Below are 14,917 nucleotides of genomic sequence, written 5' to 3' on the forward strand. Positions count from 1 at the left end.
TGCTGGATGACATTCTGCTCATAGCTGTCTGCGTTCAGGAAACATCACACGCCCTCCCAACAGTCTAACACATCATGCAAATTGGAGGCTCAGTGAGCAAAATATTTTGTCCGTAGAGACGAGGAACATTGATGTCGGCGTCTTCAAATCAAAGTCAATGACTCTGGTGTTTAAACTCAAGACCAGGTGACGTTTTTCCCAACAATTTCGGCTGCTGCACATGTAGGTGAACACTTCAGCTTTGATCCACCGGTCATTGCAAGGACGCACTCCTTGGTCATCTTTAAGCAATCATCAGGTCAGGTAAGGGAAGCAAAGTTCCTTGAAATATAGCTGACACAGTGTTTTGGTTCTTTACTCATTCACAGCAGTTTAACTAAGTGTTTTCTATCAGCACTGTGGGATGGATGTAATCTGATTATTTACACTTTGCTCCTTACTTTTAAGTTACAGTTGCTGACATGTTTTCCCTGAAATAAGGCGCATTCATTATGCATTTCAGCCCCCTTACTTAAACATCCTCTTGTGAAAACCCGCACAATATATTTCTTATTAAGTCTTATTAAATGTGCCACCACAGTGTCCATCTTTTTGGAAATTACAATGTGAATACTTCCAGATTTTCTCAGAATTGATCATTTGGTGCTGAGTTAATATGTTGTGCACGTCATTTTCATTCACTCTGAGTATAATATATTAATATTGAGACTTACAATACACCAAAATGAAAGGTGCTTTACACACTTACTGTTGGTGTTTAAGTAAAAATGTTTTTTTGTGGGACACTATAATCAGTCTGCCTCAAGGACATCTCAACAGTGAGTCACTCAGGGCAACTTAAGTTTAAATTGCTTTCAATTATTCAAGAGAAAAGGGGTTTTAGGAAATAAATAGATAAATAAATAAAAATATAAAATCTGTTGTTCTGTGGATCTTGTGGAGTAAACAAGCTGTTATGTCTCAGTCTCAGCTGACCCACATGGAGGACAGAACAGACAGTCCCATAGCCGTGAAGGTGGAGGAGCATTCTCGGTGTGTCATCCTGACCTACTTCCAGGGTGACATCAACAGCATGGTGGACGCTCACTTCAGCCGTGCCCTCAGCAAAGGCTGCAAGGCCAAGGCACCGGCAGCAAAGGCAAAGAAAATACGTAAAAGTATTAAACTGGGTAAGTACTTATTTTGCAAGTCAAAGTAAGTCTCTAGTCTTTACACTTAAGTCTTAAGTCAAGTTCCACATCCCTAACTTTTAGTTTTAAGTCCTGAACAAGTCATAAAGCATTCTTCACCAAATGCAATGCCATTGAAATTCACAAAAATCATCCATGCTTTTAAAATTTTGATTTGTTTGTGAAGTTTGTGAAAAAGTTACTTAGATGTTAAGCTAACGTAGCCTGGACTTACTGCTCTGTGAGCAACTTCAAATGTCGTATGAAGCTGGAAGTTGTTTTATCTCTGTCTGTAATTTTGACCTGCACATCTTGCACATTGCAATTACCTACTACCTTTAATTTTCCTCTGCAAATGAAATCATCTTTGACATCATTTTTTCCAAATGATGATTGGATTCTGTCGGATCAGTTTAAACAAAGTGGATCTGGAGAATTTAGTGCCGATTCATGAAGTGAAGGGAAATGAATTGATCTGTGGCATGCTTTTTAAAAAGCATTTAATATTTGAGCTTGTGGGAAGGTATTAAATGTTTTCAAGTCAAAAGGCTCAAGTCCAAGTGAAGTAACAAGTCACTCATGGTAATGTCCAGGTCTAGTTGCAAGTCTTTTTTGATTTTGTCAAATCAAGTCTAAAGTCATCAAATTTGCCACTTGAGTCCAAATCTCTGGTGAGCACAATATATGACCTACCTGACCTACCCTAGGATGATCATCCTCACTGTCTGGCTTCTATCTTCGTCCCCCCGCAGAGGAAACCAGCACCTGTCAGGGGCCAGCTGTTGAGTGTTACTCAGAGTCACAGCTCCCTCCTGTAGCAGGACGTCTCATGAACTTCAGCCCTGCAGACGACCCCGCTGGCTCGTGGCACTCGTTCACAACCAGGACAGGAGAGGGTCCGGGGTTGCCGTCCCTCACCTACTCCCTGTCCCCAGATGGGTTGAGTCTTACTGGACAGCAATACGCCTCATCTCTGCTCAACCTCCTGCATAGTGACCGGGGTGAGATGGGACCCAGCGTGGCCTCCAGCTCCAAGCCAGAACTGCATCCCAGCTGGACGATGCCTCAGGGATTTAGAGACTCCATGGACCCCACCTTAGGATTTGAACCTGGTAGGTCTTCACCTGCAATCTGACATGTCGTTCAACCAGAAGGATAAGAATAACTTCTTACTTTTGAATAAGATCCACAAATCTTTGTATTTGGATAAATGTATTCTTGATGAACCAACTATGAGCTTGACAGTAAGCCTGGGTAACAAATTGGGGGTGTGGACGGAGACATTTATCAGACAAAAGGGTCTGACAAAAAGAAAGTACTGAATTGTGTCATGGGAAGTGTAGTTATTGGCATTTTTGGATCTTGAAACATACAGACTAAATGTAAAGACATCTTTGCAGCATCACGTTTGACCATCTGTTTCTTGAAAATCCCCGACTTAAACTACAAACCATTGCACAGGGGTAGATTTTGGGGGTGAGGGGACATATTCCACTCTTTATTTAGAGCAGGTGCATTTGTCCCCCGGAATACAAAAATAAAAGTGGCAGAGGACTTTCATTTTGACAAAATTAATGACATTTACACCAGAAATTGACACATAAAAGGTACAAACTGGTGCACAAAAAGTGTTTGATGCTCAAACCCCCAAACCTCCTGTTTCATTGGTGTCCCCCCAACACTGAAACAAAACCTTGAACCATCGTGACTCACCATTAGTTCCCTGTATTGTATGTACCTGTTTATTTTTTTGTGTTCCCTCAGGGTAAGTAAAGGCATCACCTACCGAACAAATGCCAATCGAGGTTTTACTGTAAAACTTTAGTTGTTTATGGAAAGCACTTAGAGCAAAAGTTTGTTACAATCAAAATGCAATAACACTTCAAGGGAGGCATAAATAATAAGTAGTTATGTGCCAAGAAAATAGACAGCCTGTAATTATATAATCCTATTTAGAGTAAATTATGAATTATTTGTCAGGTATTAATTACCTGTTGCTGATGTCTTTACTTGATAAACAGTAAGCACTGATTTGGGCATCTTACTCTGAGAAATTCTAAAATATTTGCCATTTTTCCTCAGCATACTTTTCACAAACTTAGAGCTGCTTAGAACTCATTTTGTCTCCTCTCTGTCAGGACGTCGTCTGGACAAGAAGGACTTGTACTGGTACTGAAAAGAGACACAGAGGGAGAGTGGCTGGAGCAGCAGAGGCAGGAACAGCTTCAACAACACCACACACATACTTGTGACTCTGTAAAGCCGCTTGGCTTTCTGCTCAGCCGTCAGGTGTTTTCTCGTCAAACAGGTGTCACTGAGCGTCCTCTAAGAATACCCACAGGAGGAGCACTGCAGCGCTTCCATTTCCACTCCACAGTGAAATGAGCTCAGCACGTCAGCACGCACCAACTGGAACAACCTTTCTGAAAGGGAACACTCTCTGACAAACCTGTTCTTCAACTCTGTCACTCCTCTTGTAAGATCTCAAAGAACTGTATATGTTGTTGCTCCCGGTGATTGAAGGGCATTTTTCTTTTGCTGTCATCAGGCACTTCTCTTCTAGTGGGCCTGTCAAATACTGGAATTCCTAACTTCGATGCAATACCTTGGACATGATAGATATTCCATACCAGTGGGAAAAATTGTCATTTAGGGCGTATAGATTAGAGATTTTTACTAAAAGATAAATATGACATGGGCTTTAAAATGACAACAAATTCTCTTTCTTGGTCAGCAGCAGAGAGCAGCAGAATGACTGTGGTAAACATCAACAATAAATTCCCATTAACAATATGGCAGTTCACATGTTCAGAAGCATTTAAAGTCACACATTTAAAGTGCTTAAGTGCAAGGGAAAAAAACATTTCCTTATTCCAGTAGGCTTTTACCTATTGTGCATTTGTTGTTTTAAGGTCACACTGGTTTTGGCAGTGTAACAGTATGTGTCCCATGGCAGTGAGGCCCCCTTTGAATTAAACTGAATAAAATTTAGAGGAGAGCACAAGTGGAGGCGGGGTTACAGGGGCCACTGCAGTGGTATGTATGTAAACTCACTGTTGGAAAGAAGACAGTGTGAGGAAAGAGTATTGATAGCGTCAACACTGCGAAAAATGAGTATTGAAATCAATATGTATCAATATATCTATATTTTTGACAACTCTAGCCTACACCAGTAAGAAGACCAGTATTACAGTAAGTTAAAAGTCTAGTTTGTAGGATTTAGTGGCATCTAGCAGTGAGGATTGCAAACTGCAACCAGCTGAACTCTCAGTTAATTTCCTTCAGTGTTCATTGTTCAGGAGATTTTTTTACCAGGAGCTGGATTATCCTTCTCTCCAAAAATGGGCCAGGGGTCTCATTTATAAAACAGTGCATAGGATTCATGTTAAAAATGTACATATGGACAAAAGCCAAAAATGGTGTGCACCAAAAAATACTTGACAGTTTCTACAATCAGGCCTCCACCTCACCGTCTGCGTCGCCAATTTACCATCTCCAAAATGTTCGTAAGCATGGGTCAAAGTTTCTCCCATCAAGTCTGTTTTCATAGATCACAACTTTTACGTGGGAAATGGCGTAGATATCTTTCATGCCTCGTTTTGTTCGTACACATTGTTTATGAATGAGCCCCCAGATGATTTAAAAAAGTAAAATCACTGTATGAAGCAAGTGCATGTTGTTTTCGGTGTTGTTTGGTTCATCACAGAGGGGCTGCTAACTGCAGAGGCCAACGCAAAAACATGAATGGCCCTATCTGGAGCCAGTGTGTGGTTTGTCAGTTCTGGGCCACGGTAGAAACATGGCGATGCAACATGGCGGCTCATTCTGAGGTAACAAAAACATAATTGTTATTTTCAGGTGATTACACACCAAAAAAATAATACTCATTGTTTTATATTCCATTTCCTCCAAAATCCCCCTAAATCCCACACACTGGACCTTTAAAGTGAGAGCATTTGTGAGTGTATAAATATTGATGTTAATATCTGTTACAGTCCACAGTTAAATTGAAGTTGCTGTGAGAATATTTTATATATTCAAACAAAAAAATATATGAAGGATAGTGATGTTTTGTTAATGACTTGTTTTCTGTAATCTTGTGTGTCGTGTACTGTACAAAAATGGAATCATATATGAAGTTAAATAAATATCTGAGCAGACGAACAAAAAATCTTGATATCATTCAGTGTTGAACACAGATATCTACTTAACATGCTCTTAATGTGAAATAAATTGATGAGGGTCAAATAGCAAACAGTCAGCATGAACAATACCAACACCTGATGATGCACAGTGTGAGATTTTTCCTACAAAAATATATAAAAGACATCGATCAGTGGTGGAAAGTAACTCAGCACATTGACTCAAGTACTGAACTTTACTTGAGTATTTTTTGTTACTATACAGGGCGTTGCAGTGGTTAGCATGGTTGCCTCACAGCAAGAGGGTTCCTGGTTCAAACCCTGAGGTAGGGGAGTCCACATGCTCTCCCTGTGTCAGTGTGGGTTTCCTCCAGGTACTCCAGCTTCCTACCACAGTCCAAAGACATGCAGGTTAATTGGTGACTCTAAATTGGCCGTAGGTGTGAATGTGAGTGCGAATGGTTGTCTGTCTCTATGTGTCAGCCCTGTGATAGTCTGGTGACTTGTCCAGGGTGTATCATGCCTCTCACCCAATGTCAGCTGGGATAGGCTCCAGCACACCTTTGACCCCTAAGAGGATAAGGGGTTACAGAAAATTAATGAATTGTGTTACTTTGAATTTGTAAAGAAAATTTTGTGAATAAAGAATCCAAAACTAGGGAAAATTCTTGATGAAGTATATAGGGACCATTAACAGCCACAAAACTATTTCAGAAATATCTGTTTACCACCTTTCACACAACTCATGCAGTATGATCCAAGTCTCATTTATCCAGTCGTATGCTCAGTACTTCCTGAACACATGCAACTATTTTAAATGCTTAATTGGCGCAGGTGCTCTGCTTGTCGACGTATGAGGCAAAACTTATTTTAGCCACCTAAAAAATGTCAGTATGGGTTTAAGTGTATGCTACGTTTAGAATACTTTCACTGCTCTACCTTACTGTCAGACAGCTCTCTCTGACAGGGGAAGTGAACTGAAAGTGAAACTTATTTATGCTCTCTTCAAAGCCAGACACAGTAATTTTACGCCACTGAACACGGGAGCTGCTGGTCTACCTCTGCCTCGATCAGTGAGTTTGTTTGTAAACGGGACATAATGAAATAAAGAAATCATATAAAAAGATACATATACTGAACAGTGACCAAATGGCAGTCACATACGGTAACTGCTTCTGCTCTGTTTGTCTTGACTGGCTGACAAAGAGCTGATGAAATGAAATGGCATTGTGGAATTAAAAGGACATAAAAAGAACAGCTTGAATGGAAATGCAAAGGACCTTTCACAATGTCAGAGTTATATTTGTCCTGTATTTCTTCCTGTGATTCGTGTCTTATAGATTAATCCATACTGAGTGCTTTAATTGATATTTTTCCCACAAAGTAGTTGGATAGAGATTTTTTTCTGCTGTGCAAAGTCCATGGAGCAAACCCATTAGAGCTACATTAGAGTGACACTCTGATAGTGAATTGACCAATGGACAATTTTACCAACAAAAGTGTGAGGACGAGATGAGCTCCAAATACGAGCTGTTTTTGAGGACGCACAATGTTCATCATCATCATCAGCATCATTAATTTCCTCAGCTCTATTCACCTGTTTGTTCCTTTAACTCTTCACACATCCACATGACCTATTTCATTTAGTAACCCCGGAGAAGAAGATGGTGCAAAAGAAGCCTAATTAAAAATGTGGAGCCCACAGTGGAGTTTTTTTTCTGGAGAACTTCAGAGATCTGTTGTCATTATTTGAGCGTGTTCACGCCTTGAGCTGAGCTCTGTCAACAAGAACTTCGCCCGAGGCTTTGTGAGGAGGCTCATTAAACTTCTATATCTAGATGACACTTTTTGGGAGGTTACAGTAATGGAAGCTTATTTCAACTTCAGACAAGCAAGTGAAGACTGAAAGTAGGTCATGATTTAGTGAAGACTAGTCCTGTTGAACACTGGTCGTTTAACATAATCCATATTTTGATTACAGTCTACAGTCATGCTCACAACTCTGTAAGGCCATATACTTACAGAAAAGCTTTAAGCTAAATTAAACATGCTAACTAAATGACAATGCTAATATTGATGTTTAGCTGGTATAATGTTTATCATCTTAAATTATCATCCCCAAAAACAAAACAAAAAATGTGTGCGAATTTCAATTAATAACACAACAGGGTAGAGTTGTCTCAAACCAAACACGGCCTTGCGCACTCACCGGAAATGATGACCGCAAATTAGCTAGTTAGCAAACTAGCATTAGCATTCGCATTATCATTCGCGGAACCAAATCATTACAGACTGCTAAATTAACCCAATAAACATACTGCTGGCTTATACCCGACAACAGTGTAGTGGTGCTTAGTGCAAAAGATACATGTATTTGTAAAATGCAATGACGTTCACGGTCGCACAGTCCTCAGCCACCATTTCCAGTTTGAAAAGTGGTCCCTCCCCTTCCGCTATGTAGCCAAGATGGCGAACATTGAGGGCGAGAAGTGTCTATAGTTCCACACTCAACTTCTTGACCGTTTTGAGTGCACCATCCAGGTACTCATAGTGCACTGCATTTTTCCATACTTCTCAGTGTGAATGCACTTATGCACTCAAAATATTAAGTGTAAGTACAGAAGTACACGATTTGAGACACAGCAAGAGTCCCATGATGACAGTATCCACATTTCACTGCAGACACCATTCATGGCCACAGATGGTGGAGTAGATTCTCCACATGATGAGGGTGGATTATTGATGATCCTGTGCTAATACTTTCATACCATCTAGTACTGAATTACTGACGGATGGGTAACCAAATTGGCTGACTGTGCACTGCTCCCAGGTGCAGGAATGAGTGGAAAAGGGGGCTCAGGAGCTGAACATCTGATAATCAGTCCCAGGCAAAAAAAATGACGCAAGAACAGGGAAACACGTCAGCTATCATATCTGATAAACACAGGCAGAACATATTTGTTGTCAAAATTATGCACAAACGCATATGTGCATTGCATGCCTACACAGTCTATATATAGACTTCTTCATATGTTATATAGACTACATATGGACATCTTCTCCCACACTGGATCTGCACATCTCATTTACATATCTACCACCTGTTGCACAGAAGCAAAAAAGATAACATCCTCATAACATCCTCAGGGTTTGACGAACTGACTTCTGCCAAAGCTTAGAGAGTCTACATCTCTGCTGTCTACTTCCCGGGTTTTATTGTCTCTGCAGTTAGCATGTAGATGAATCCAAAGAGCCAGACATCATAACTGACCCATTCCTTCTGCCCAAAAGGTTCCATGATCACCTGAACACACAGGACATTCATCAGCATCTACAGTTTTACCAGATGAAAGGCAGACTAGGTGATCACTGACATGAGGTGCTGGTTCGACCGATTCATTCTGAACTCGTCTGTTACTGTGTGATTGAGGTTGGTGTGTCTGATGTGATGATGAGTGCTTTCACGGCACTCTCCTCAGGACCCCAGGTACCATCTCCTGCAAATTGCTTCCTGCAGTGCAAATTACAGCACCAGTAACACCGGTCCTGTTAATCAGACTCACCCAGGAGGGGTGGAACCCCGTAAAGCTGACTGACATGAAATTTTATACAATCATTCGCAGCTGCCGGATGATGATCCTCCGATCCTTCCTGCAGCACAGGCACAAGGTTGACATATCTGGAATTGAGTGAAATGTCTCAACAACTATTGGACGGATAGTTGTAAACTTTGATTCACACATTTATGTCCACTTTCGGATGAATTCAAATAAGTTCCGTGTTCCCTTTAACTATTATCTTTTCAAATTTTTATTTCCTCCAACACTTTATGTCCAAACACCTGCAAAGAAGACATTCCCATCAACTTCAGCTGTACTTTGTGATTTTCTGCAAATCAGCAGATGATAGCATGCTAACATGCTAACCTAAATGCTGAACATGGTTACTATAAACATCAGAATTGTAGTATTTAGCATGCTGGTGTTAACATTCTGGGTGTCATGCCATTTTTCCTGCAGTAAATTTCAGTTTCCCAGTCGCATTTGAGCCACAATCCCAGGTGTATGTACTGATCCTACACAGCATTTCCTCATGGCTTTTAAGGCCCTAAACCTCTGTGTTTTTACCGACCTTTCGCAGCATTTCCCAGGGGCAAATGGGCAACCGATACCAAGTGTTTGTACCGCCCATTCACAGTGTTTCCCAGTGGCGTTTGAGCCACTGCTCCTAGGTTTTTTTACTTACTCTTCAGAGCATTTCCAAGCAGCATTTGAACCAATGTTCCCAAGAGTTTTTACCAGCCCTTCACCACATTTCCCAAGGGCATTTAAGCCACCACTCCCAGGTGTTTTTTTCCCGACCTTTCATGGTATTTCCCAGTGATGACTGAGCCACCAAACACAGGTGTTTTTCACCAACCTGCCCCTGCTTTTCCAGCAACTTTTGTGCCACCAAACATGGGTGTTTCAGGCCAAAACATGATCCTTTGTTTAACCATATTCTTCGAAATTTTGGACCATCCAAACAATAGGCATGCCTCTATATGAAGCTCAAACTATCACGTCCCTACAGACAATCAAAGCAGCTAGCAGTGCTGTAAACTTTTTGTCTTGTTATGAACTTCTGTGACCTAGACTCCTCTCCTGAGTTGAAGTTGTGCACACCACTCTGGTACATATATGTAACATTAAAAGAGAGATATTTAATGTTTAGATGTGCATTGCTTTGTACTGTGATTTTTATTACATACAGCCTGTTGGCCTTTTTCTACGTTTAGATAGACCTACTGACCAACTGTTTGCTTTTCCCCTTCTTCTAGTCCTCAGTAAAACCAAGAAAGTGGAGCACATCGCTCCACGTCTAAGAGCTTTGCACCAGCTTCCTGTGAATCAAAGAATTGATTTAAAAATACAATTACTGCCATTCAAAGTATGTTTTGTGGCCAAAATACATGTCTGATATGTTGCTTTCTTAAGAGCCAACACGCACAAGTTTCTATACACCGCAGATCTGGAATAAACTTAGAGAACAGCTTAAAATGTTTCCAGCTTTTCCTGAGGTAATGTAAAGATTAAAGACATTCTCATATGTCTGTTAAATCCTTTAAATCTACACTACGCCCTTTTTTCCTATTTTATGGACTGTCTCATTTTCAGTTTTGTTTGTTTTGTATGTTTATGCTCATGTAAAGCATGTTGAATTGCCGTTGTGTCTGAAATGTGCAGTATGAATAAACGTGTATTGATCACATGCTTTGGGACAGAATAGAAGTTTAAAGTACAGTCACAATGTTGTGGTGTCACAGTGAAGTTTGCGTAGTAGCTTGACTAAAAAACTAATAGTAGGTTGGATTACTTGCAATTAAAAATGATTAATTATGATATTTTATAGCCTTTTCATGCTTCTATTATTTAGGAACCACATAATATTATATGACTGTGGAACAATAGGCTGCGTGTTAATGATGCAGATGGTGCAAATTATCCCAGAGTTTCAGTAATGTCACTTTTCATATGGTAATTTGTCATTTGACGACACTGGAAACTTATTGAAGACGGTATTTAACACAGTGCGGTCATTAAGACGCTATAATTAATTGTTCTATAATAACAGGACTTGTTTTCTGGATGAATCTCATCACACCATCATCATCACACCAATATCATTCTTCATCATTTCAGGGCCAACTCAGAAAACTAAAGCCTGGTAAAACATTCCAGTGATATGATCTCACTCTGTGGCTCGGTCTTTTTTGGGTTTGTATTGGTATTTTTCCTGAAATTATTCAGTTTTCACAGTCCTTTCATTATTAATTCATCTCTCCACTCCACTCAGCCTTTCCATCCGTACCAGCCAATATCTTTCTATTGATTTGCTCTGAATGTCTAAAAATATTTAATGTCATCTTGTTACACACTTTGTTACTTGTTACAAAGCTGAATGATATAGAAGTTCAGTATTGGTGTTTGATGTAGAATTTATCTTGTCGTATACAATTTGTGTTTCTTTTTTACCTCTTCTTTTCAAATACGGTCTGTATCGTATGTAAGTGATATTTTATTCAGATCTAGTTTATTCTGTTGGAAATGTAAAAGAAAACCCTTCAGTTGAATTTGTCTTCAGTAGAGATACAGTTAAATCTGTCACTCTTTCTAGTTCTGTTATGTTTTTTACATGATAATATGGGGCTGACCTTTTATTAAAGAATTCCTTTAACATGCATGCTACAATCTCCAAATGAATCATATAAAAAATTTGGAGTAAGCGATAAAGAATCTAGTTCACCATACAGTTTAGCGTTTATATAGATTTAGAGGGACAGTTCACTCCAGTATTCAAAATCCATATTTTTCCTCTTACCTGTAGTGCTATTCATCAGTCTAGATTGTTTTGGTGTGAGTAACCAAGTGTTGGAAATATCAGCTGTAGAGACGTCTGCCTTCTTTGAATATAATGGAACAAGATGGCGCTCGGCTTGTGGTGCTCAAAGCGCCAAACAAATACATTTGAAAAACATCAACATCAATGTCTCTTTCCAGAAATCATGACCTGGCTACTCAAGATAATCCACAGACCTTGTTGTGAGCAATTTCATATAGGAACTATTTCCTTTCTACCGAACTACACCCGCCAACTGTATCACAGTGCAGAAGGAAGTGTGAATCTACTGCTAGCTCACCTTGCACCACTGAGCAAGCTAACATTACATTTCAGCCAAGGAGGACGGCATTAATATTTACATTTCACACTGTCACGAGCATGAGCCTCTTGAGTAGATGTACTCTTCCTTCTCTGCGTTGATTTGGTTCATGTAGTTCTTTTTGCTTTGAGCACCACAAGCTGAGAGCCATCTAGTTCCATTATATGACTAGAGAAGGCAGACATCTCCATAACTGATATCTCACACACTCTGCAACTCACACTTAAACAACCTAGATTGATAAACAGCACTACGGTTAATAGGAAACATATGGATATTTGATTTGGGGGTGAACTGTCCCTTTAAATATATAAGAAAGATAAACTGTATGGCTCATGATACGATTTAAGTAATTTTATCGCTTCTTCAAAACTGTATGAATGATTCTCAGGTTCCCTGCAAACAAATTAATGTTTTAAACAGGAATGAAAAAAGCATAGACAACAAGCCTAAAGATGCAAAAGTCTGCAGTTTGCTGTTGTTCGCTTGCTGCAGCTATGAAAGTGAATAAACTAGAGACTATGAGATAAACTATAGTGCACAGAGTAAATGTAAAAAGAACCCCACGGTTCTCAAACTCAAGCTCAGTGTACAGCAGGTGCCAATTAGGACAACAATTCATTCCTCTTTGTCTTATAGAGCTCAGATGGAGTCAGTGGTGTACAAAAGCCAGAGTTGGGTACACAAACTGTAGCAGTTATGGATCTGAAGGGCTTTCCCTGAACAGTTTCAGAATCATATATAAAGCAGATTGAATGCAAGTGTAGAGAGGGAAGAGCAGATGATCTTCATTTCTCCAGGTGTGGACACCAGGCAGGTGTGGATTCAGCAGCCATACAGACTTGAAACCATAATCCCTCTCCTTTGTGTCAGGCATAATCAGGCTGATCTGAAGCCCATATGAGAGAGAGAATGAGCCCATCGAGCCTTCAACAAGCCAGTGATGCTGATGGCAGAGCGAGAAGAGGGAGCATTAAATGCTCATGGCTGATGCGTGTAGGGTTCCAGATGACACCGGTGACCAAAGCAATTGATATTTACTCTGATCTCCCCTAAGACAGTGGCGTCAAAGGGCAGCATGACGTCAGTCACTTCAGTTATGTGTCTGCTGGAATCTCATATGAGTGCATCTTGTCTTTCCAGGAATAGCGTCTCTCTTCTCAGCAGTATGTAGAAAAAACACGCACTAAGACATATGATGTGGGCACAGGTATAAAGGAAGTGGAAGTGCAGGGTGTCAGTGTCACATCAGTCTGACTCACCGGATGTAAACTGTGGCTATAAGCCTTCCATAGAGCTGATGATTTCAGCCAGCATTCTCCTTTTATTCAGCTATGTGTATATTGCTGATTCTGAATCACCTTTGCAATCAGAAACAACATAAATAACCTCCACACTAACACAGTTACACACTGAAAATGGCATATTCTGTTAAAGATTGTGCAATAAGGCATGCCTACTTTGTTCCTCTGGTGAACTGTAAAGATCTACAACAAATAAAACAACTTGTGAACACACCTCGGAAAAGCCCAGACTCTGTCTCACAGGACTGTCATGCCCACTGTTGATCCATTTCCTGACACGGCCAGTCATGGTTGATTTGCCACATCTTTAAACTCTGGCAGCAACATTTGGCACCAACATACTTCACTAACGTACAGATCAGTTCCACTTCTCAGAGCTTTTGTGATATCGTCATAATAATGTTCTGCAGGAGCCGCATACAGCTTGCAACTCATCTGGGGTTTCTCTGGGTCCAATGAGTCAGGGATCACCTCTAGAGCACTGATTATCAAATTATGTTTGTCTTATTTTATCACAAAAAGTTTAATCACACAGTGACATACAGCTGTGGCGTTTTCTTGTGCAGGGTCATTTTAATGACAAGGTTCACCTCCCCAAGTGCAAATTTTCCAACAAAACAAATTCACCCCTGACACTGTTTTGCAAGAGCGCCATGGCTGCACCTTTATCCTGCTCAAGATGATTGTGACTGGTTTGAAGAAACAAAAACAAGTTTAATTCATTTGATTGATTTTGATTTGAAAGTTTATTTTGAACATTAAAAAAGAAAAGAAAGCAACAACAACAGACAATGAAAAGACTGTTCAAAAAGGAGTGGAAAGAAGTCGAAATGTCATAAGAAAGAAACTGATAATTTGCAGACACTTAATAGCACCATTAATTAGCGCCAACATTTTGTTTTGTTGGAGGAAATGATCCCTGTTAAAGATAATGGGCCTAATTAATAGCTTTGCTGCTGGAAATGTGGAAAGTAGCCTATCATGTCTACACTTCATGGTGTTTGAGGGATTTTCCCTTTTGTTTTTTAAAGAGGGAGACTAGGTATATTTTTGCACAGCTGTTAATTTCTAACACAGCTCAATATCAGGATGATTTTATTCAGACTATCAATTTGGTGTTGATATGATTTAATTGTGGCGTCAGCTTTAAGTTTCATTGTAGCATATATAACGTTATGACAAAGAAGACCAATTTATCAGACGCAATGATGTTAGACGATAATTGTAATACACGCAATTCATCTGCGCAGCATTGATTTCATGGGATTCAAGGGTGTGATCAGTGTCAGATGTACAGGTACAGGTACTGCAGCTTCTTGAACCAGTGATGAGTAATTTAACCTACACATAATTTTATTTGCTACCTTGTTTTGTCTTGATTTTTCCCTCTCTCCTCCTCTATTTCTTCTTTCCTCACCCGTTTTTTTTTATTCTCTATTATGTGATTTCATTGATGTTTTGACAGGGGAGTTTCTTTGATAAGCTTTTAGTGGCTTCTGACCTCTCCGGCACTTTTCGTTTTTTTAATCTTGTAAATTTTATACTGTCTGTTTTTAACATTATGTGCAAATAAACTAATCTAAACTAAATCTAAACATTATT

At 39.8% G+C, this 14,917-nt stretch overlaps 1 protein-coding gene across 1 annotated transcript; it reads left to right on the plus strand.

Moving 5' to 3' along the window:
* The first annotated feature begins 46 nt into the window (after positions 1 to 46).
* vgll1 (vestigial like family member 1) lies at positions 47 to 5,656 on the plus strand. The gene is made up of 4 exons (XM_049586634.1): positions 47 to 303; positions 965 to 1,169; positions 1,922 to 2,281; positions 3,308 to 5,656. Exons 2-4 carry the CDS (start codon positions 980 to 982, stop codon positions 3,343 to 3,345), a joined length of 588 nt encoding a protein of 195 aa, XP_049442591.1. The 5' UTR covers positions 47 to 303; positions 965 to 979; the 3' UTR covers positions 3,346 to 5,656.
* Positions 5,657 to 14,917: the final 9,261 nt, after the last annotated feature.

The sequence above is a fragment of the Epinephelus fuscoguttatus genome, linkage group LG9 (genome assembly GCF_011397635.1).
Source record: "Epinephelus fuscoguttatus linkage group LG9, E.fuscoguttatus.final_Chr_v1".
Classification (NCBI taxonomy): Eukaryota; Metazoa; Chordata; class Actinopteri; order Perciformes; family Serranidae; genus Epinephelus; species Epinephelus fuscoguttatus.